This window comes from Clytia hemisphaerica, unplaced genomic scaffold (genome assembly GCF_902728285.1).
Source record: "Clytia hemisphaerica strain Z4C2 unplaced genomic scaffold, Clytia hemisphaerica genome assembly, whole genome shotgun sequence".
Classification (NCBI taxonomy): Eukaryota; Metazoa; Cnidaria; class Hydrozoa; order Leptothecata; family Clytiidae; genus Clytia; species Clytia hemisphaerica.
In genome coordinates, this window is record NW_027103587.1 from 892,839 (window position 1) to 913,780 (window position 20,942).

General features: G+C 34.9%; 1 protein-coding gene across 2 annotated transcripts in view; it reads left to right on the forward strand.

Moving 5' to 3' along the window:
- Positions 1-10,625: 10,625 nt before the first annotated feature.
- The window catches only part of LOC136801423 (intraflagellar transport protein 140 homolog), a 33,358-nt gene continuing 23,041 nt past the window's right edge, over positions 10,626-20,942 (forward strand). For both annotated transcript variants that reach the window (XM_067058059.1, XM_067058060.1), the window contains exons 1-11: positions 10,626-10,784; positions 12,168-12,392; positions 13,314-13,444; positions 13,866-14,005; positions 14,379-14,554; positions 14,870-14,958; positions 15,178-15,284; positions 16,970-17,094; positions 18,036-18,128; positions 18,805-18,994; positions 19,761-19,852. In XM_067058059.1, coding sequence (XP_066914160.1) covers positions 10,635-10,784; positions 12,168-12,392; positions 13,314-13,444; positions 13,866-14,005; positions 14,379-14,554; positions 14,870-14,958; positions 15,178-15,284; positions 16,970-17,094; positions 18,036-18,128; positions 18,805-18,994; positions 19,761-19,852 — 1,518 coding nt within the window. In that variant the 5' untranslated portion in view covers positions 10,626-10,634. The remainder of the gene's footprint in view (positions 10,785-12,167; positions 12,393-13,313; positions 13,445-13,865; positions 14,006-14,378; positions 14,555-14,869; positions 14,959-15,177; positions 15,285-16,969; positions 17,095-18,035; positions 18,129-18,804; positions 18,995-19,760; positions 19,853-20,942) is intronic.

The following is a 20,942-nucleotide window of genomic DNA, read 5'->3' on the forward strand; positions in this document are numbered from 1 at the left end:
AACGAATGTAAACAAACTTTTTGCAGGTTTTTGAAATAGATTTACCACACTGAAAAAACAGTGAAAAAACTCTAAGTGAGGTAAATCTATTTTGAAGACCAAAAGAAAAAGTTTGTTTACATTGATTGACATTCAACATTCATTCAACCACTTTTGGTACATATGCATATTCAACTTTTTTGTACTTTGCCGGTATTTTGTTTTACTACAAGTTAAGAAGGACTTTCTCGAGTTACGACCATATGATGGTATTTAAAGCTCGAGAAGCTCTATAAACAATAAAGGTAGTTATTAACAAAATAAAAGACAAAGATAAATTAGAGTTTGAACAAAAATATCAAATGTACATTTGAAAACTTGAGCAAATTTCTTTAAAGATTCCGGAAAAAGAATTGAAATCATTGCTGAAGTGAACTTCTGACTAAATTACAGTAGTTAGTATTCAGTTTCAAAGACAAGAAACAAAATTTGACATACAAAACACTTTTTCCAGTCAATGAATCAGCTCATCATCATCATAACCAGTCTGCCATTTTGTTTGTTTTGATTTGCACAAGTAATATCGTAATTCGTGTTATATCATACACTGTTATTATTTGCATTTATAACACTCGCTTCAGCTTTTCAAAGCTAAATCAAAACTAAAATTGTAATATGTAATAATGGTAATAGCATATAACGTAATATGAAAATATGTATACTACCGTACATTTACGGAAGAGACTAACTACGGGGATGCTTGGGCGACAAAACAAACAAACGCGCAACAAAATTTCGAGATTCCAGTCCAATATCTAAGCGTGAAACTATGAATGCCTCCTCGTCGCCACGCTCCTGCGGGGGCAAATATTTCAGTTGGACCCGCCAATCCCCGAAAACGGCTGGGTTACCAGACCTCCTGCTGCAAAATTATTGACGCGGTCTCGCAAAATCCCGTAATGTAAGTAAACCTTCCAGAGATGTTTAAAATTTTCCCGACCTTCAGAGCTTTAGCGTGTCGGAAGAAAATTTCTACATCCGGCCCGGGTGCCAGATTAGCGCCTTATCGGGCGGGGAAAACTTCGTCGGGGAAAATTTTCGTCGGGGAAAAATATTCGTCACTTGGCCAAAATTTCGTCACTTTTCCCCGACGAAGTTTTCCCCGATAAAGTACTCTGTACCAGAGTGTATCTCACGATTATCGTAGCGTACCTTATTGGAACTAATTTTCGCGGGTTTTAATTTTAGCGTTTTTCGCGGTTTTTCGTCAAAATCGCGAAAATTTGATCCCGCGAAAAATTTTGAGAGTTGAAAACCGCGAAAATTAATTCCCGCGAAATACAATTTTTTCCAATTTTATCGAAAAATTTGAAAAATCCCTAGGAAAATGAAAGAAATTTGTCCAAAAAAGGACAAAACCGCGAAAATTAAAACCCGCGAAAATTCCAGAATGGAAAAAACCGCGAAAATTAAAACCCGCGAAATGCAATTTTTCGGATATTTTTTTTCCACCGCGAAAATTAGTTCCCGCGAAAATTAGTTCCAATAAGGTAGTTCACTCTGTGCGCATTGTCTGTTTGATAAAAGTTTTTCCGTACGGAGACCTCTGCGATGAAGTACAATTTCGAAATAAAATGGCCGCCAAAGTACGACAATTGTAAACAAAGGGATGGGGTCCATTGAGGGTCACTTTCTAAGCATGTTTTGGCTGCTTTTTTAATGTTTTTGAGCCAAACTAAAAGCTGAAAAGTAACGAAGACATATTCAAAATTGTCTAACAGAAAATTATTTTCCAATTACCCTATTTATCCATGTAGTCCGCCAAAGAAAAATACAAACATTTTAATTACAAAAGTTATGCCAACAAAACAAACTATAGCCACTCTACATAGATCGAATGCCGTAAAAGTAATTACTGAATTGAACATAAAAACATGCAGAGATACTCTGAGTATATTCTTTTGCAAAGAACTGAAGTTAAAACCACTTTAAAAACAAGATTCCAATCAAACAACTTCTCTCTCATGTTCGTGAACTCAAAGATACAAAATGTAAACAAAAAACATTCGATTTGTGCAAAAAGAGTTATTTTGCAATAGAATGTCTTCATTTAGAGCTCTCTTTTATTCCAATTATTAAAAAATAAAGAAGTCAGTTTTGTTATGAAAACACTTTTTTTCGACAAACTTCTATACTTTCTGACAACTCTGACGGCCATTTTGTCTTATCGCCTCCGATTTCTCGCCAAACTCCAACAGCACTCCATCGTAGCGGTTGGTTTGAAAAATCTCAAACCAGAAAAGACAATGACAACAGACCCTCTACGGCAATGAATTTTGAAATTAGCCGTAGATATTGGGTTTGTTTACAGACAACCGATAAAGGTATGCCTTTGACCCACTGACCTTTATATAACCCTGGACCAAACAATATCTGCCATCTTTGATTGGAGTTTTTTTAGAATTGGTACCCAAGGAGAAGCCATTGTAATGTTAAAAATTAACGTCTAAACGCCGCTACATCATCAAAAGAATTTGAGGAAAAGTAGACCTAGCGCTCTCGATGCATTTACACCGCTATCGAGTAGTGCCGCCATTAGGGTACCAATTTTCAAAAAACTCCGATCGAAGATTTTGCTTGGCTGGGATTGAGAAGCTTTGTCCAGGGTTATATAAAGGTCAGTGCTTTGACCGCGCTTTAGGAGTTTGATTACGTCATCTAGTTACGATTTTAATTTATCCAAAATGGTGACCACAGCTACGAATGCGATGTTTGAGATTTCTCGAACAAGCAAAAGATACTAACAAAACGCGAAAGCTGGCGAATGTCGTAATGTCTAACTTAATTTTCAAGGTATAATTTTTGAATTTGGTCATGTAATTACCAAGTCATAAGCCTTTGAAGTTTGAATTCACTTTTCAAAAAGTAGTTTGAGAATTATTAAAGTTTTGTTTACTTAGACTTTCTAGAGTGATCCCTTCTTTTTTTTGGTTGAGATTGAGACTGGGCCATTCCAGATTGTCTGTAACAGGGGAGCGGACGACACCGGATTTCTGAGGGCAAAAGTTTTCACCAAAATTCAAAATTTCTAAGGCGAGAGAAGAAAATGTATGAATTTCGAAGGCAATTGAATTAAAAAAGGCAAAATAGAGTGGAATTTCCGATGCATATTGCAAAAGTACATAGGGGGGTGCCCAGTGCACGAACGGCAAACTTATTTTTCACTTTTCTCACTTACTTTTGGTTTTTACATAAATCCTTTTTGACCATCTCGTAAACAAGCTTGAAGTCCTTCTTTCAGTTTGTTTTCACTTTATTTGAAAGCTTCTTCTTGGAATAATAAGTCGTTAAAGCGAGCGCTATTCGAACCCAGTCCGCGAACGAGGAACCAGTTCGCGAACGATCTTTTGAAAGAAAAAATTAGAGCTCTGCTCGCAGGTAACACTTTAACTCTCTTCCGAGATGATACAGGGGTATTTGAACTTTTCAAAACCACGCGCTTTTTCACTAAAAAAGCGTTTTTTTTATAAGAACTTTAGTGTTTTACTAACCTGTAACAAAATTTTTGTAAATATTTTCTTGTCGTCCATTTCTTTGATTTTCTTTTCAAGTTTTGCTCATCGAAAAGCGCGGCAATGTAGTGTCTTCTTTTTAAATTGAGATCGCCAGCGCTTTCGAATGTTTTGACGTTGCAATGTCTTCATTTTGAATATGGTGTTCGGATCGTTCGCAGACTGGAACCTTTTTTATATCAACTACTGGTGATATGTTTCTATTGATTTTGAATTAATGAGCTAACATGTTTCAATGAAATTTTGTGTGATGGAAGATAAAAGGTTTTTAAAAGAGGAAAGTCATTCTCAGAACTCTTCTTGCGCAAATTTTCTTATAAAAAACATTTTCTCTCGCGATCAGCCATATTTACAAAAATCCCGAATTTTGTGATTTTTTTACTTGGCCTCGTTCAAAATCGGTTTAGTTTTGTTCTAGTGCTCCGTTTATTTTAATTTTTGGAGAGATTGCAAGGAATAGTTTGAGGATTCTGCTGCACAAAGGAAGTTCTATAGAAGTTTGTTTTTGGTTGTTTTTTTCAAATTCAAAGACGCTCGTTCGTCCACTGGGGCCGTTCGTGCACTGGCGAACTGACTCTAGTAGATTTTCATCGGAATTTCCGACCACCACTGGAAAAGAAAAATTATTTCTGAGGCTAGAAAAAATTTAAAATAATGCACGTCGTCCTATGGGGGGTATACAAAAATTTTCTGGAATGGCCAGGCCTGTTCGGACCATGCTCAGGCCACAAAAAAAGTATTATTGAATCGGCCCGAATATTTTGTTCGGACCATGTTTGGGCCATGTATTTACAATTGATATGGTTTATCATCATCCATTGTTAAATATTTTCATTAGACAAATTCAAAGTTCCAAATACCAGTTTGATTCACAAAGTTGTATATAACACAGTGTAGACCTAACTCTTCATACAAAAATTACGGGAAACGCATATTTGGACTTTGTACCCTATGCTGCACTCAAGCACTTGGGCCAAAATCCCACAAAGGCGGGACAAAAATCAGTTTTTTGAAGTTTGCAAAAAAACGCCACATAGAAGATCTTTCAAATTCAGTATGTCAGTGAGGCTGGAACATCGATTTTTGAGGATTACGATTTTACCAGCTTTTTAGCGATTTTTGCCTCGCTAACCCAAATCTCGCAACCTCTTTATCTTAAAGGATGATCGAAATTAGAGTTTTTCAGCGTTCCGAAAAAAATGCAAAGCAGAAATTTTTTCATCTTCACAGGATCGATTGTCAACAACAAAATACATCTTTTGGTCTTTGGGTTTGTTTCTGACGTTTTTTCTTCAAAGAATATCGATCACTTTCCTTTTCCCCTTGAGCGCGCGAGAAAAAAATGATTAGCTCGCATTCTCGCGCGGGCGAATAAAGATGAGGCGGCAATCTTGCACTGAGGGTGCTACTTAGTTTCCGCCCACCATAGAATGGTCCAAATACGGGGGTATTCCAAATGATAAACGATGTCGTTCTGTAAGTGTTTTATTTTCTGATAGATACAAATAGTATATTGAATACTATTAACTTATTTATTTAAATATTTTTGAGCCCAAATTTAAATATCTGGTTAAATAAAAAACAAATGACAGCAGTTCTGTTTTTCCCTCAAACCCCCGGGAAAAGTTTTTTTGCCGACTTAGCTATTTTACAAATTTCGGAAAAGAGCTCCCATAGGAATTCCGATTCATAACCCGATTGGTTCATTTCAGAACGGCTTCAAGAAAGTCATAATGGCAGATAATTTTAAAAGTTTCTCTGAGTAAATGTGTGTAATTTATTGATGTTGATGGCTTGTTGATTCTTTAAAGAAAAAAGATAACAGGTATAGCTTTTTCTAATCCTGGAATATCGAGGTTCCAGCTACACTGTATGTGAATAGAGCAGTAAAAAAAACAAATCTTCTATTTTTCCTTTTTTTTGCAAAAGTTCTAGGAATGAAAATAAAGGGATAATGATAATTGAATACTATCCATTGATGATCCGCGGCACTATCGTAAAGCTAGAATCGCTTCGCGTACTTTTCGCTTGAGAAAATGATTGACAGATTGAAGTTTTTCATCCCGCAGTGCGCGCCACGCGGGAGCTTGGGCGCTCTGCGAGAGTTCTCGGCTCAATCCTCGGACCGCGCTAAAATGGTAGACTGAGCTGTGATAGATCATTTCGATGGAAGTTGTTGGAATGTTTACAAGGCTCTTGACAGAATATTGTTTGTTTTATTGTCAATGATGACAGTGCCGTTATAAATTTTGTTAGATCTGACAAATTGATGTTTGTAAGTGCACTTTATAGTTTTGATTCCCATTGAAGAATCATATTCTGGTTTTCATGTTATTAGATGCTGTTTTAGAGCTTTAGAGCTACACTGTAACATGTATTAACAGTACAAAAAACGATCCAGAAAAATTCTGCTTCGAATAGGAGAAGACCACGAGAAAAGGGAACGGGATAAAGAATAAAAGAAGACCATATTATGTAAGATTCAAATCATTCTTTTTAATAATTTTCCTAACTTAATTGGAAAATAGATGATTAACTTTTATATTTGAACAATATCAGTCAGGCACATCCTGGCAAATGAACGGGTATTTTTCACTTGCGACCATTGGCAAATGAACGGGGTCGAAAACGAAAGTGACGTAATAGCGCCAAATATCCAGTTTAATTGAACCAGGTTGGAAATATTTTGCTTCATTTCAAAGAACTGCATAGATGAAATTTTTTTTCCATGGGTCAATTTTGTCGAAGATTGAAGAAACTTTTATTTTAACGAAAAAAAAAGTTCCCAGTTTTCTTCCTTTTTTCCCTTTTTCAGTTTGAAGTTCATTTTTTATTCATTTTCACGCTTTTAGCCTGAGACGTCCTATCTCATTTACAATGGGTGACGAATACCCCATGCAAATGCTCACCCCGTTCATTTGCCAGGATGTGCCTGACTGAATATATATTTGAATAAAGATGAAGATTTTTAAATTTGATGGCCCCACGGCATGGCCCTAACATGTTCGGGCCTCTTGATAAATACTTTTTAAAAATGGCCCGCAGTTTCGGACCATGTTCGGGCCAGATTTTCGAAAACTTGCTACGATCGCACGTGTAATTTCAGGACCCAATATTTATATTTGAAATTCCTTATTTTAGCAAACAAATTTAAAAATCTTCATCTTTATTCAAATATATATTGTTCAAATATAAAAGTTAATCATCTATTTTCCAATTAAGTTAGGAAAATTATTAAAAAGAACGATTTGAATCTTACATAATATGGTCTTCTTTTTATTCTTTATCCCGTTCCCTTTTCTCGTGGTCTTCTCCTATTCGAAGCAGAATTTTTCTGGATCGTTTTTTGTACTGTTATACAACTTTGTGAATCAAACTGGAACTTTGAATTTGTCTAATGAAAATATTTAACAATATGGATGACCATATCAAATTTGGTATTTTTAGACGTTTTTGATATACAGTTTTTCTTTCTCTATGAAAGCGCCAATTTTTATAAAAACTAGTCTTGTTTTAAACAAAAATTACTTTCAAAGGTGTTTTTATTAATTATTAATGTCATAAAACTCGTTAAATAAGTCTATTTGTAAGTGATTTTCTAATTCGATTGCATGAATTTAATACCTCTTTTTTACGTGTTTTTTTACACTTTTCGAAAAGTGAATTTTGACTTTAAAAGCTCATAAGTAGAGAACAAGTTGGTTATATTTTAAAAAGTGATGGCTCAAATTTTAAGTTACGATATCTCTTCTTTTTATTCTTTATCCCGTTCCCTTTTCTCGTGGTCTTCTCCTATTCGAAGCAGAATTTTTCTGGATCGTTTTTTGTACTGTTATACAACTTTGTGAATCAAACTGGTATTTGGAACTTTGAATTTGTCTAATGAAAATATTTAACAATATGGATGACCATATCAAATTTGGTATTTTTAGACGTTTTTGATATACAGTTTTTCTTTCTCTATGAAAACGCCAATTTTTATAAAAACTAGTCTTGTTTTAAACAAAAATTACTTTCAAAGGTGTTTTTATTAATTATTAATAGGCCCTATTATTAATGTCATAAAACTCGTTAAATAAGTCCATTTGTAAGTGATTTTCTAATTCGATTGCATGAATTTAATACCTCTTTTTTACGTGTTTTTTTACACTTTTCGAAAAGTGAATTTTGACTTTAAAAGCTCATAAGTAGAGAACAAGTTGGTTAAATTTAAAAAGTGATGGCTCAAATTTTAAGTTACGATATCTACTTTTTAAATATCAAAACTCCAAGCACTTTGGGACATTTATTCGGCCTCAAGACGTCGGGAAACGTCTGAACTTTTTCGTGGGTCACCCGGTACATATATAAAAGTACATAAATAAACTCTAGGTAATAATAAGCTAAAAATTTGTGAAGAAAAAAAAGAAGATATATATTCAGTAAATGTAATTTTAGTAATAAACATAATCTTTATATAATAGTGCACGGCCCGTCATATTAAAATTAATTTTATCCAAACAATCAGATTTATTCAAGGCTTTTGTAAAAGCTTTGTAAGTTTTTATTTCCCGTATTGAGCTGGGAATGTTATTCCAAACAATAGCTGCTCTGTACATAAATGATCGTTTATAATCAACAAAGGTGAATTTTGCCTGGTCAATTTTTGAAGGTTTTCTATTTCCACGTGTATTTGATTTGCTGATAAGTTCCGATAAAAGTGGTGAGCTGAGACCGTTGTATATTTTGTACACTTTACACGCAATGCTCTTCTTATAATAATAAATAATTTCCTTCCATTTGGCCTGTGACAGAACATAGATATCTGGGACTGATTTCTTTATCCGCTGAATGAAGCGGGTATGAACTTTTTCAATGCTTGATAGTAAGGCATCGGAACAATTTCCCCAAATCAAAATAGCATACAGGACGGATGGTAATATTCCTTGAAAATAGATGGTTGAAAGGGTAGACTTTGGCATCCCTCTCATTTGGTATAGCTGCTTGACTTTAACACCAAAACTTTTAGTAATTTTTTGAGCATGAACATCCAATTTTAATTCGTCATTGATTGTAACTCCAAGACATTTTGTTGAGTTTATTATCTCAACTTTGTTGAGGAGATTGGAACAATATCCAAAAAGGCAGCACCAGGACCCGATGGTTTTTCTGCTATCTTTCTCAAAAATTGTAGTCAAGAACTAGCAACTTCTTTTTGTTCAATCTGGAGAGAGTGTTTTGATAACAAGTAACACCACATCTCTTCAAAGACAGTCATATCATTCCTATTTACGATGGATTGAATCGTTTTTGAAAGGCAGAAAACAATCTGTTGTTGTAAATGGCTTCAAATCCGAAAGTGCCCCTGTCATATCAGGAGTACCTCAAGGAACAGTACTTGGGCCAATTTTGTTTCTTCTGATGATTTCTGATATTGATGATAATATCAGCTATTCAATCTATATTTCTATTTCTATATATTTATTTGCATAAATTCATTAGAATTACTTTTGCAAATATTTAACAAAAGATTTTTTAGGAAAATAAAAAAATTTAAGTCTATTAAATTAAGTTTATTTAAAATGTACATATAATGGTTAAAATATTAGAATAGTAAATAATAAATAATTGATAAGTAAGTTTAAATAGTAAGTTAAAAATAGTATTTCCAGAAAAACTAACAGTAGTTAGGAATTTAACGAAGGCAAAATTTGCAAAAGTTTTGTTGCAATCCTTGCAAGCTTTGCTGACGATACTAGAATGCTTAAAGAAATCCAAGGAATAATTGACACGTTCAAGCTGCAACATGATCTCAACATAGTTTATGATTGGACTGAGAACAATAACATGAAACTAAATAGTTGTAAATTCGAACATTTGAAATACGGTAAAGATACTGAATCAAAAAGTTTATCAACCTATTTCACTAACAACAAAACTGTAATTGAAAACAAAAACTCTGTCAAAGATCTTGGAGTGTGGATGAGCGGTGACTGCTCATTCACTGATCACATCAATAAAATGATAGCAAAAGCTAAGGACATCATTTCTAGTTGGATTTTGAGAACATTCAACAACAGAAGCAGTGATGTTTTGATAACGTTATGGAAATCCTTAGTTCTCCCTCACCTCGACTACTGTTCTCAGCTTTGGTCACCAAACAGCATCCACCAAATTGAACAGATTGAATCCGTACAAAAGAACTTCTTCAATAAAATCAAAGGCCTTAGTGCTTTCGATTATTGGGAGCAATTGAAAATGTTGAAAATGTATTCTTTACAAAGGAGGAGTGAGAGATACAGAATTATTTATATTTGGTCGATACTAGAGGGTATAGTACCAAATTTCAGCCACACTGAAGGAGATGGTACTGTAAAAGGTGGTGTCTCGTCTTCAACTACAAGCCGTCATGGTCGAAAATGCCAACTACGGACAATCGAGCGAAGTAGCTTTCGCAAATTTATTTGTGAGAGCTTAGCTGTACAGGGTCCACAACTCTTCAACAGTATTCCCTCTGACATACGAAATATTACTGGCTGTTCAAAAGATTCATTCAAGAAACGACTCGATAAATATCTGTGCTCTATACCCGACGAACCTCACACTACGTCGCAACAAACAAGATTGGCTGGATCAAATGCTCTTTTCGATCAAATTATACGTGTTGGGCTCAATGAGCTGGACAGATGAATATCATCAAATCAAACTGAAGTATACTGAAGAAGTAAGTATGCGAATAAAATCAATGAACAATAAAGTGAATTTTTGTTCTGAAACTTTCGCAGAAGAAACTTTTGCGGAGAAAACTTTTGCAAGGTTGTGATACAAATCACGAATATTAAAGTTCTGCAAAAATGCCAAAGGAAAATGCCATTCGTGAAAGTTAATTCCCACAAAATATGGTCAAATTTGTCATTCACGGACGGAAGTTATTTCTTGTGAAATTTGAATAAGCCATTCGTGAAAACAAATTCCCAAACTTTTTGCGATTTATTCGCAACTTTTTCTTCTCGAAAAGTTTCTTCTGCGAAAGTTCTTAAAAAAGTTCTTGAAATTGTTATTCTAAATCCTTTTCAATAATAAACAAATAGCATAATAAGAAATATGGCAGTATATTTTGACTACCCCATCCATCCATCTGAAGATGACGAATTCACCAATGAAGTTCTGGCATGGCATAAAACGTCTCCCTTACTTGCGATTGGATCAAGTTCAAGAAATGGCAAAGGAATTGTCAAATTTTACCTAGATGAGGTATGTTTTAACTTTTTGAAATATGATAGTAACAAATTTGAAAAAGCACTTTAAGTCTGTTTTTTATTAATCTATAATGGAGACAAAAAAGGCAGTAACTTTTGATTGAATTCAAATTAAAAAGCTGTTTTGAACTTTTTGAAAAGATATTCAGGATTGGACTATTATCTAGACAAAAATTGAAATAATTAGAAAATGACGATGAATTAAAATTGAATAAGAGAATCAACTTCTGGAAGAACCGTGTTAGCAAGAGTAACTCTCTGATTTCAGAATACCATAATTGTGAAAAAATTCTTCAAAAATATTTCTTTAATCCATAGATATAGCCCATAAACAAGAAAAAGGACTCTTTTTTTCTAACCAACCTAACCAAAAATATATTTTAAATTGAAGGTTATCAAAAGTTAAAGCCTTTTGTACTCCCCTGCAGATAATGGTAAAACAGTTTAGATTGTGCCTCTATTCCACTTTATCCATGCATTTTTTAGGCCTGATATGATAGAAATGACAGAAAGCCTCCTTCATGATGAACTTATGCAGATTCTTTCTCTAGGGTAGAATTTTAACCATTTATCACTTATCAAAAACCTATTCCAGAAACCTTTTGTTACCAAATTGAATTGCTGTATGCAAAGGCCACATAATTTAAAATAGAAGATGATCTAGTCTATGCATAATGCATAATCATGAAAGGGTCTTTGAGGTTCTATTCAAACAGTGCACACTGAGGTCTCAAATTACCCTTTTTGCCGCATCCAAAGGTTTTTAAAATAGTAAACTGAACGCTTCTGTAGACTTTTTACTTATTATTTCTTAATTTGACAATGTTTAACAAGGATAAACTTTCAGGACTTGCGAGAATGGGGTGGAATAGTTCACAAAGAGTTTTGAAAATAAGCACTAGTTTAGACGACCCACTTTTCGTCCTGCCTATTCTAATTATCAATTAAAGTTGGCATAAAGTGGGCTGTCTTAAGTCAATGCATTGCCCTCTATTGACGTCAATGCAATCAAAACTAAACTAAACCCGGAGAGGTCAAAAGTATAGTAAAAAAGGAGACCTAACCATGGTTTGCATTGATTAGGGAAATGTTTGATTTTTGCGCCTTGATATGCTTCCAAAAAAAGGCCCTATTTCTAACTGGTTTTGCCAAAAAATGACGTGTTTAAAAGTCTGAATCATGGGAATTGAAATTATCTTTTTTCTTTTTGTGAAAAAGTGGAGGTGTCATGACCCAGCTGCTCTGCTGGATGTAGGACAGGTCCTTAAAAGTCGCTTCAAAGAAAATCTGAGGCAATTACTTGCAATTTTTCTTTATCATTCAGAAATATATTTCTTGATAAAGCATTTACATTATTTTTCGTTTTTAAATATAATAGGCTGAGGTTGTTGATGGATCAAGCATCGAAAAAGATAATACTGCACCTGTACAAATGGTATGGCATCCGTCAAAAAAGTTACTAGCGGTTGGATGGAGTAACGGTGAAATATGTATTTGGAACGAATCAGACAAAGATGTGCATGAGGCGCCAATTTTCCATAAATCAACATTGACAAATATTCATTGGAATGGCACAGGATCAAGATTGATCACTGCTGATCAGGTAGGTTTCAAATAAATTGTATATGGAATAATAAAGAACTGAGTTTTTTCTTGAGTACTTTTTCTTTTTATTATTTCATTTTATTATCCGAGTGATACTTGAAATTAAAGGTTTTATTTTTACTTAAGTGTTCCCATTTCATACTAGACACATATTTCATGTCGGAACAGGGTCTACCTATTGTTATATTATGCCGATATAAGCATAAAAATGTTTTTCTTTTCCTCTTTTGACCAATCATGCTCCACAGCCCTGTCAATCCAATGTGAAAAGCTTGCGAATTAAAATTGATGAGTAAGCAAACGATATCATTCTTCTTTAAAAACAAAACCTTTAAAGTGGTTTCCACATGTTAAAAACGAAGAGTACACACTTGAAGAGATTGGACTTTGGAATTTCATTTTTCAAAGTAACAAGGAAATATAATATCAAATTTAACAGCTGTAATGACAGCTGCAAACACCGGTAATTGTCATGGGTCAGCCTTTCTTAATAAATCTAACATGAAATTTAAAAGAGTATATCCTAGTAAGTGCGAGCGCAAATGCAAACCAAATAAGGAAATCAAACCGAAAAGATCAGGAAATCGAGCCCGGCTATTGCGATTGATCGGATTTACGCACAATTACAAATGAAAAACACTGAACTGATTTTATGAAACTCCTTAACCGGAGTTTAATTAGTAATCCAATTTCTTTAACGTGTACACCTTTTTTTTATACTTCGTATCGGCAACATACCCCCCCCCACCCATCTAGGGCCAAGATAGTATCTAACTTTAGTCTAACTTTTAGTCCTCAGTTTAGTAGTTCTCTATCAAAACTGAGGTCAATGCGCACATACATACGTGTTGGCACTTAATGATAAGTCCTTGATAATGATATCATTTAAACTTATCAACTCGTTACTTTACCCCTATAGAATGGATTGATATGTGTTTGGAAGATTGACCAACGTGGACGACTCCAACAATCTCCTATGTTTCAAAACGAGGTTGGCTCTCCTATCGTACAGATGGCTTTCAAGATTGCTGTCAGTATTGATGCAGCAAAGTGAGTTCTTCTATTATTAATCGTAATTCTTGATTATTTGAGGGCTGCTAAAAAAGAATGTACACCATCCACCACAACACAGCTTTTAAAAGATTCAGTGTCCATCCCTAGCCTAGATGGTTCAAAATTGTTTCCATACTGAGGTCACAGAACAACTAAGGCCTTCACCATTGTTCTAACAAAATTTGAGCTCGTCCTGATGCTTTCGTTTATCTTAGAATACATAACTTCGAGAAAAGGCCTCTCTTTGTCATGATAAGATTCACGCATTAGTCAAAAGTTTAGCCAACATTCTCCTCAAACTAATTATAAGTTCGGATAAAATTTAGCCGCTATGGTACCCCAAGAAAACTTAATTTGCCCTAATAAGATACCTTATCTCTTAAAAATTACTAACACAATCAAAACGTTTTGTTTTCAGTGATCTTGTAGCTGCAGCAAAAGCAGCAGTCAACGGGGATAAAGATGCATTAGATGTTTTTGATTGGCAGAAAGCTGGCCAATCACAACTCAATATGAGTCAAGCTGAAAGCATTCAAATGTATTTCGGCACTAAAGATGGTAAGTAGATTAATTGGAGTTGAAATAAAGAGAATTATGGGTTTGTTTGTTTGTAGACGGAAACAACTATACTACTCTATTGAAAAAAAAAAGAAACAATAAATTTTTGATGAGGCTTGGCTGTTCTTATTTTTTTTTGGAACTTTGAGCTTTAAATTGTTCATAAGGAAACAGTATTCCTGAAAGTGACTGAAAATTGCTTTACTCGTTTAAAAGAGTTTTTGTTTTCTAAAATATTTGAAAGAAGGTGATCATGACAAGTGTCAAGGATCAATATACCGTAACAATTGTTTCCTGGATCTCAATGAGTGAGATCTTGGTAATTATTTTCTCTGATCCCAACTCTCAAAAAATTTCTTTCATCCTCTACTAGGAGCTATATATTTTATGGATGACAGAGGAAAATGTAAGAAATGCTACCAACTAGATAATGGCATCAAACATGTGCTCTATTATGAAGTTCGAGATATTATAGTGGTCATTACCGAAAACTTGATATTGACGCAGCATACTCTCCAAGCGGATGGACAATTCTCTGAAGTGTCCAAGGTATTGTTCGAATTCATGTGTTTTTAAGAGAAAAAAAATAGCAATCTACCGGAAATATCGGTATCGATTTGCCGTCTTTTTTCGTAATTTTGTCATAATTTTCTAAATTTCATCAAAGAAACTTTTCTAGACATTTTTGGATATTTCAAATTTTATTTTCATGAAATTTCAAATTTTATTTTCATGAAAATAAGAGATTTTCTATTTTTTGCAGGACAGTTCTTTTGCAATAATCCAAATCTACACTATTATTTCTTCAACTTCTCACATATTAGACGAAAGTCATCACAAAAAAGTCACCTTTTCTTTTTTCAGGCAAAACTTGGTGGAAATGCTACACATTTTCAAGCGTCTTGGGCAGGCTCCGGTCTTCTTGCGACATGCAGTAAAGAGAGGCTCGCCAGGTCAATGATGTTTATTTTTTTAAGCGAAACAAAATTTTGATCATTAAAATTAAAGTGGGTTTTATTCGCTTTTTATTATCAAATTTCTTGGAGAGCAAAGTCAAAATTATTTTCATCTATAAAGTATTTTAAAGTATCTTTGACTTTTCTTGATACATCTTTCTTCATCTTGACAACCGATTTAACTAATTTAATTCATTTCTTACTTTTTCTTCATAGGATTATTGACATTGATAATGACCAAAATTATATCTTGAATTTGAACGGGAATTCAGCTTTTGTCAACGGAGAAACCATCAATTGTCTCAGTTATAACGCCAAAAAGGGTAAGATTCAACTTTTACACGTCAACGGTTCTACGACGTTATATTCCAGTTAATATACCGCAGGATTTGTAACGGGAGTCATAGTGATGCAGTCAATTGACATTCAATCGAAGTCATAGCGAGTTTATGTATTTGCACTTTTGATGACAGTAAAATGACTGAAGCAATTTGGAATAACCCGCAGTTTTGAACTGCAAAATCGAGGACGGTAAATGTGTTGATTTACCGTCGTCCTCAGTCAGTCAGGATTAAGAAAATTAAAACCCTACCGTCTCCGACGCAGGAAAACACACATACATAAACTTGGTTATGTATTGTTAACGTCAATCTTTGCATGGAGAAACGCATGAAAGAAAAATAATTTCATTTCGTAACGAAAGTCTTTACAGGTTGTAAAAAGGGTTGAAACTTAGGTAGCAATCCATCCATAATGATTTCTTTTCAAGGCCAATAGTTTTAGACATCGGTCAATATTTTACGGTATTGTCCTTATTCATGATATGCACCACTGGAGAATCTTCTGAGAACTTTCAAAATTTTCCACCCAATACGTCACTTAAACAATAGAAAAAGTGACGTATTGGGTGGAACAAAAAAAAAAAGTTGCATAGTTTCGTGAAGTCATTGCAGTGGTGCATATCATGAATAAACAGCTAGTATAGGGTCTGAAAAGGAGTTTTGGACCTCTTGTCTTTTGTATACGGTGATTAGGCCGGTCTCCACTTGCGTGCGCTGCGATCGAACCTTTTGCTTTCAATCATTTTTGCTTTTAAAAAGATTACGTCATAAAAAGATAGCGTGCGCTCGAAAAAAGAGTTGAACACATTTCAACTTTTTTCAACCGTTAAGTCAGATCGCGCCAATGGAATTCCTTTATTTTTCTTTTGACCAATAGCTTGGAAGCTTTGCTTGAAAAAGTGCGATCGTAGCGGGCGCAAGTGGAGACTGGCCTATCATCCTCGTAGATGCTTCATATGTTAAAAATTTCAAGAGCGATATTGAAGGTGGCGTGGTAGTGGCGTAGTAATCTACTCAACAAACCTCCTGGTTCCTGCTTCGATATCCTGTTCAGTTCAATGTCCTGTTCAATTCATAGATATCGGAGTCCCGTGAAAACAATCTGAAAATTGTGGTAAAGTCCTGGGGGGTACTACCCTTGTCGACCGACGGGGGTGCTCCGCTGAGGTTCGAAAAATGGACCCTACGTGGGACTCGAAATTTGCGAAAAAAGTCACCCTGAATGGGACTGAAATTCCAAAATTATCTCAAATGTTCTACTTTTTCCCCAAATTTTCCAAAAATTGGCACCCTACGAGGGACTGATTTTTCTATTTTGGTGTTTTTGCGACCCTACCTGGGACTCGTGGAGGTTAAAAAAGGTACCCTGACCAGCGGAGCATCCCCGTAACCCATCTTGCCCTAGTACCCCCCGGGATTAACCCCCCTCTTTTTGTCCCAAGCCATCCCTTTTATTTGAAATTTTTACAAGCCCCTCCTTCTTTTAAATTCAGTAAAATTCTCAACCCCCCTCCTTTTTCAAGGGGGGGGGGGTGCCGACTATGACTTCCCTCTCAAAGCAAGCCTTCCCGATTGTTATTTACATAGGGTGGACAACTTAGTAAAATTTTATGCAAAACTTTCTTAGGTTTCAATCACTGCACCTTTGTATCTTGTATTTTGTTCAGGAGTTCTTGCTGGTGGTACAAACAAAGGCCACATCGCAATTTGGAAAAACAATCTATTCAAACCTGACGATCCTTGGGATTTACAATCACCCTGTGAAGTGGAGGGAGGTGTTCAATCTATAGAGGTGAGTTATTTAGGTCGCGAACGGCGAATTTCGCTGGTCCAAGTCACGAAAAAAAAAAACATTTCACAGGCCTAAAATTTCGGGTTGCCGCCTCCAGTACATCATAACGCTCATCAATATTTTAGGCTTGCTAAGAACCCGCTGGCCTAGAATCTAGAATTGGCCAGAGTTAATTTTTTCACTGGGCAGCCTATCAAAACAAAGTGAAAACCGCTGAATTTGTTTCATGATGTCTATTTTGAGGTGTCTATCAATTGCTTGTACATAATTGCATTTATATCATCCTCTGGTGAATTTGTCATGTATATCTTTGGACTGGAGTCGTTTATAATGCGTGTAATACAGTAGTATAGGCTGGTATAGGCGTTATATGATAATACGATTATTGTTACGGGATTTAGTTTGTATAAACTAAAATTGTTCCCTCCATTACTTTTTGCTTTATTTCTACTATGTCTGAATTAGTCGTCTAGCTTGCTAGACTAGTAAAGCTTTGAAGAAAACTCTTTGAGGACAATTTTTAATGAGCTTGTGTCTTGAAGTTTTTGTACATAACACTTCAATGAAAGTTCGATGAAATGTTAAAGCGGCGCCTTTACATTTAATATGAATATAGTCTAGCAAGCTAGACGACTAATTCAGACATTGTAGAAAAAAAAGCAAAAAGTAATGGAGGGAACAATTTTAGTTTATACAAACTAAATCCCGTAACAATAATCGTATTATCAAATAACGCCTATACTACTGTATTACACGCATTATAAACGACTCCAGTCTAATACGAATAGAATATGAATTTAGATTTTATATACTGAGCTGGTCAGTGCAAGACAATTGATGGTATCACTATTAATATTCACATACCTTATAAATCTTGACTAAAATATCCCGTCTTTTGTGTGGTATGAATTCATATAATATTATTATTCTTGATGTTTCAGTGGGGAGGTGGTGGGTCATTAATGGCATCCATCACCGATCAATCAGCCACCATTTTGAGTGAATCCATCATGAATGTCCATTTTAACCAACATGTGAGTCTTTTATCTGTGAAGTATGTTTCACAAATCAGAAACGTTTCGTTTACTAGGGGATAAATTGTCCACTTGTCTCGTAAGGAGTCGGGAAAATTTGTCTAGAAATATCGACTAAAAACTGACTTTTAGAGCCGTGGTGACTTTGAAAATTTCCGCATAAAGTATGTCTCATTATAATTTACAAAAACTACAGTTTTTTTGTCTCTGCTGCATATTATATTGAGACAGACTCTCCTCCAGTAAAGCTTTTTTCGCATGTACGTAAAATCTTACTTAAGACCTAATGGTAAATGGCTCGTAAGCCTGTCTTTTGGGAATTTCCCCGACATCATGTAGAGTTTCTATTGGTCAAGAGGTTCTCGATTGACTTTTGCTGCCGTTTAAAAACTTATACTATAGAAACTCCCCATTCTTGAAGGTGTTATGTAAAATTTACGTACATGTGAAAAAAGCTTTACTAGAATCTGTCTCAATATAATATGCAGCGGAGACAAAAAAAGCTCTACTTTTTAGTAGAATTCGAATTAGATAGCGGTTTTGTGTTCGTTGAAAAGACAAACGTGAGTGCAATATCATGTGCTTTAATTATCATTTTCACACGAGTGATTCTTTGAACATCATTAATGTAAAAACTTTTTCAAACTACTTTCTCTTTGGAACTCTCTATCTGCAGGTGGTAGCAGTACAGACTGCACCCAACCAATTGACCGTCCGAACCCTCCCATCGTCCGAATCAACTGATTTGAAGACAGACATCCACATCAAAGGAGTGTACTGCACAAAGAATTTCATCGCTATTTGGAACAGCCGGAAAGTGGCCATTTATGAAATCTCTGACAACAAATCACTGATTCGATCTGCTGGTAAAGGCCGGCGCAAATGAATCCAACATTTGATCCAACGTTATTGTTGTCATAAAATTGCAACTTTTTAAGAAAATTGTTGGAAATCATGTTGGATGAAGTTTGATCGCCGTCAAACTTTTTATCCAACATTTTTAATGAGATTGACGTCACTTTTATGTTGGTTTCGATGTTGGATGCATTTGCGTAATCATGTTGGATGAAAATGTTTGACGTTTTTGCGCAAATGACTTTTCATGCAACTTTTCGAATTTTTCCACGTGACTTTTCGTCCAACATTTCATCAAACAATGAATTTGAAATGTTGGATTCATTTGCGCCGGCCTTAAGAATGAGGATTATTTTTCAAGGGCTTTGTTACAACGGTAGCCTTTTCCTAGCGGTGTAGTAAGCACATCAAAAAATTTCATCGCTATTTTGGAACAGCTAGCCAGCCAAAAAAGTAATTACAAATTGTAGATGTACAAACTGGTATTACCCCGTTGCGATTATTGTATTGTGACACTAATATTACTGTATTGCATGGAATATAAACTACACCAGTCTTTTATATTGATCAATATGAAAGCATGACAAAGACATAAGTTTTTATATATCCCTTGTTAGACTGGTTTTAAAAAATTCTTTGTAACCTAGGGCCTATTTTTAAGCAAAATGGATTTTATTTGAGCCTACATTTGCATTAAGATATTCTGTTGATAGGAACAGATTCTGTCCTTCTGCAAAAAACACCTGATAACATACTCTCCTTCGTCACACCATACAGGGACGTTCAACTCTGACGCAGCAACAGTGGCCATGTATGAACAAAATATCTATATCCTGGAAGGTGAAAAAATCTCCATACGAACTTTCCAGGTATGTTCTTAACATGTTATTTTTGGACCTACCCCGGTGGAGGTCCTATAAATTAACCTTCGTTCGTTCGTTCGTTCGTTCGTTCGTTCGTTCGTTCGTTCGTTCGTTCGTTCGTTCGTTCGTTCGTTCGTTCGTTCGTTCGTTCGTTCGTTCGTTCGTTCGTTCGTTCGTTCGTTCGTTCGTTCGTTCGTTCGTTCGTTCGTTCGTTCGTTCGTTCGTTCGTTCGTTCGTTCGTTCGTTCGTTCGTTCGTTCGTTCGTTCGTTCGTTCGTTCGTTCGTTCGTTCGTTATTAGCTTTCCTCATGATTGGCTCGTTAGTTTTTTCTGATTTTTTGCACAAAGATGCATAACTATAAACCAATTTTTTGGCAAATTTGGGCCAAAAGACGGTTAAAAAACGGGTTTTTTGGACTTTGTGAAAAATTGGGTTGTTAATTTTTTCTGATTTTTGGCATGAAAGTAGAGTACCATCGTAGGTAAAGATGGCTTAAGCAGATTTTTGCAAAAAAATTTTGTTGGCTCAAAAAACGCATGTTTATCTATAAGAATCACTATTAATAAGCATACATCAATGTTCTTAGTCAAATTACTAAATTTTTTTATGAAATATATATTTTTTTTGCTCACGAGGGCTTACTTTTGAAGCATATATGTGTTTAGACATGAAATTCTGGTTGGTTGCTTGGCGTGTTTTTATAGAAAAACTGGCCAAATTCGATGTTTTTTTATAAGCACACTATCAATTACTTAGGTATTAGCTTTTCTCGAGATTGGCTCTTTTATCCTTTATGATTTTTTGCACAAACATGCATAACTATAAACCTTCGAATGTGACGGAGCTCGATTTTTGGAGAAAAAAATTTTGGGGTAAATTTCAGCTAAAAAAAGGCTAAAAAAGGGTTTTTTGGACTTGTTATTTTCTGACTTTTTGCATGAAAGTAGGTAAAAGATGGCTCAAGCAGATTTAAAAAAAAAAATAATTTTTCAGCTCAAAAAACGCATATTTATCTTTATTAATAAGCATACATCAATGTTCTTAAAATTACTGAATTTTTTGATGAGATATGTTTTTTTGTCTTGAATATGAAAAA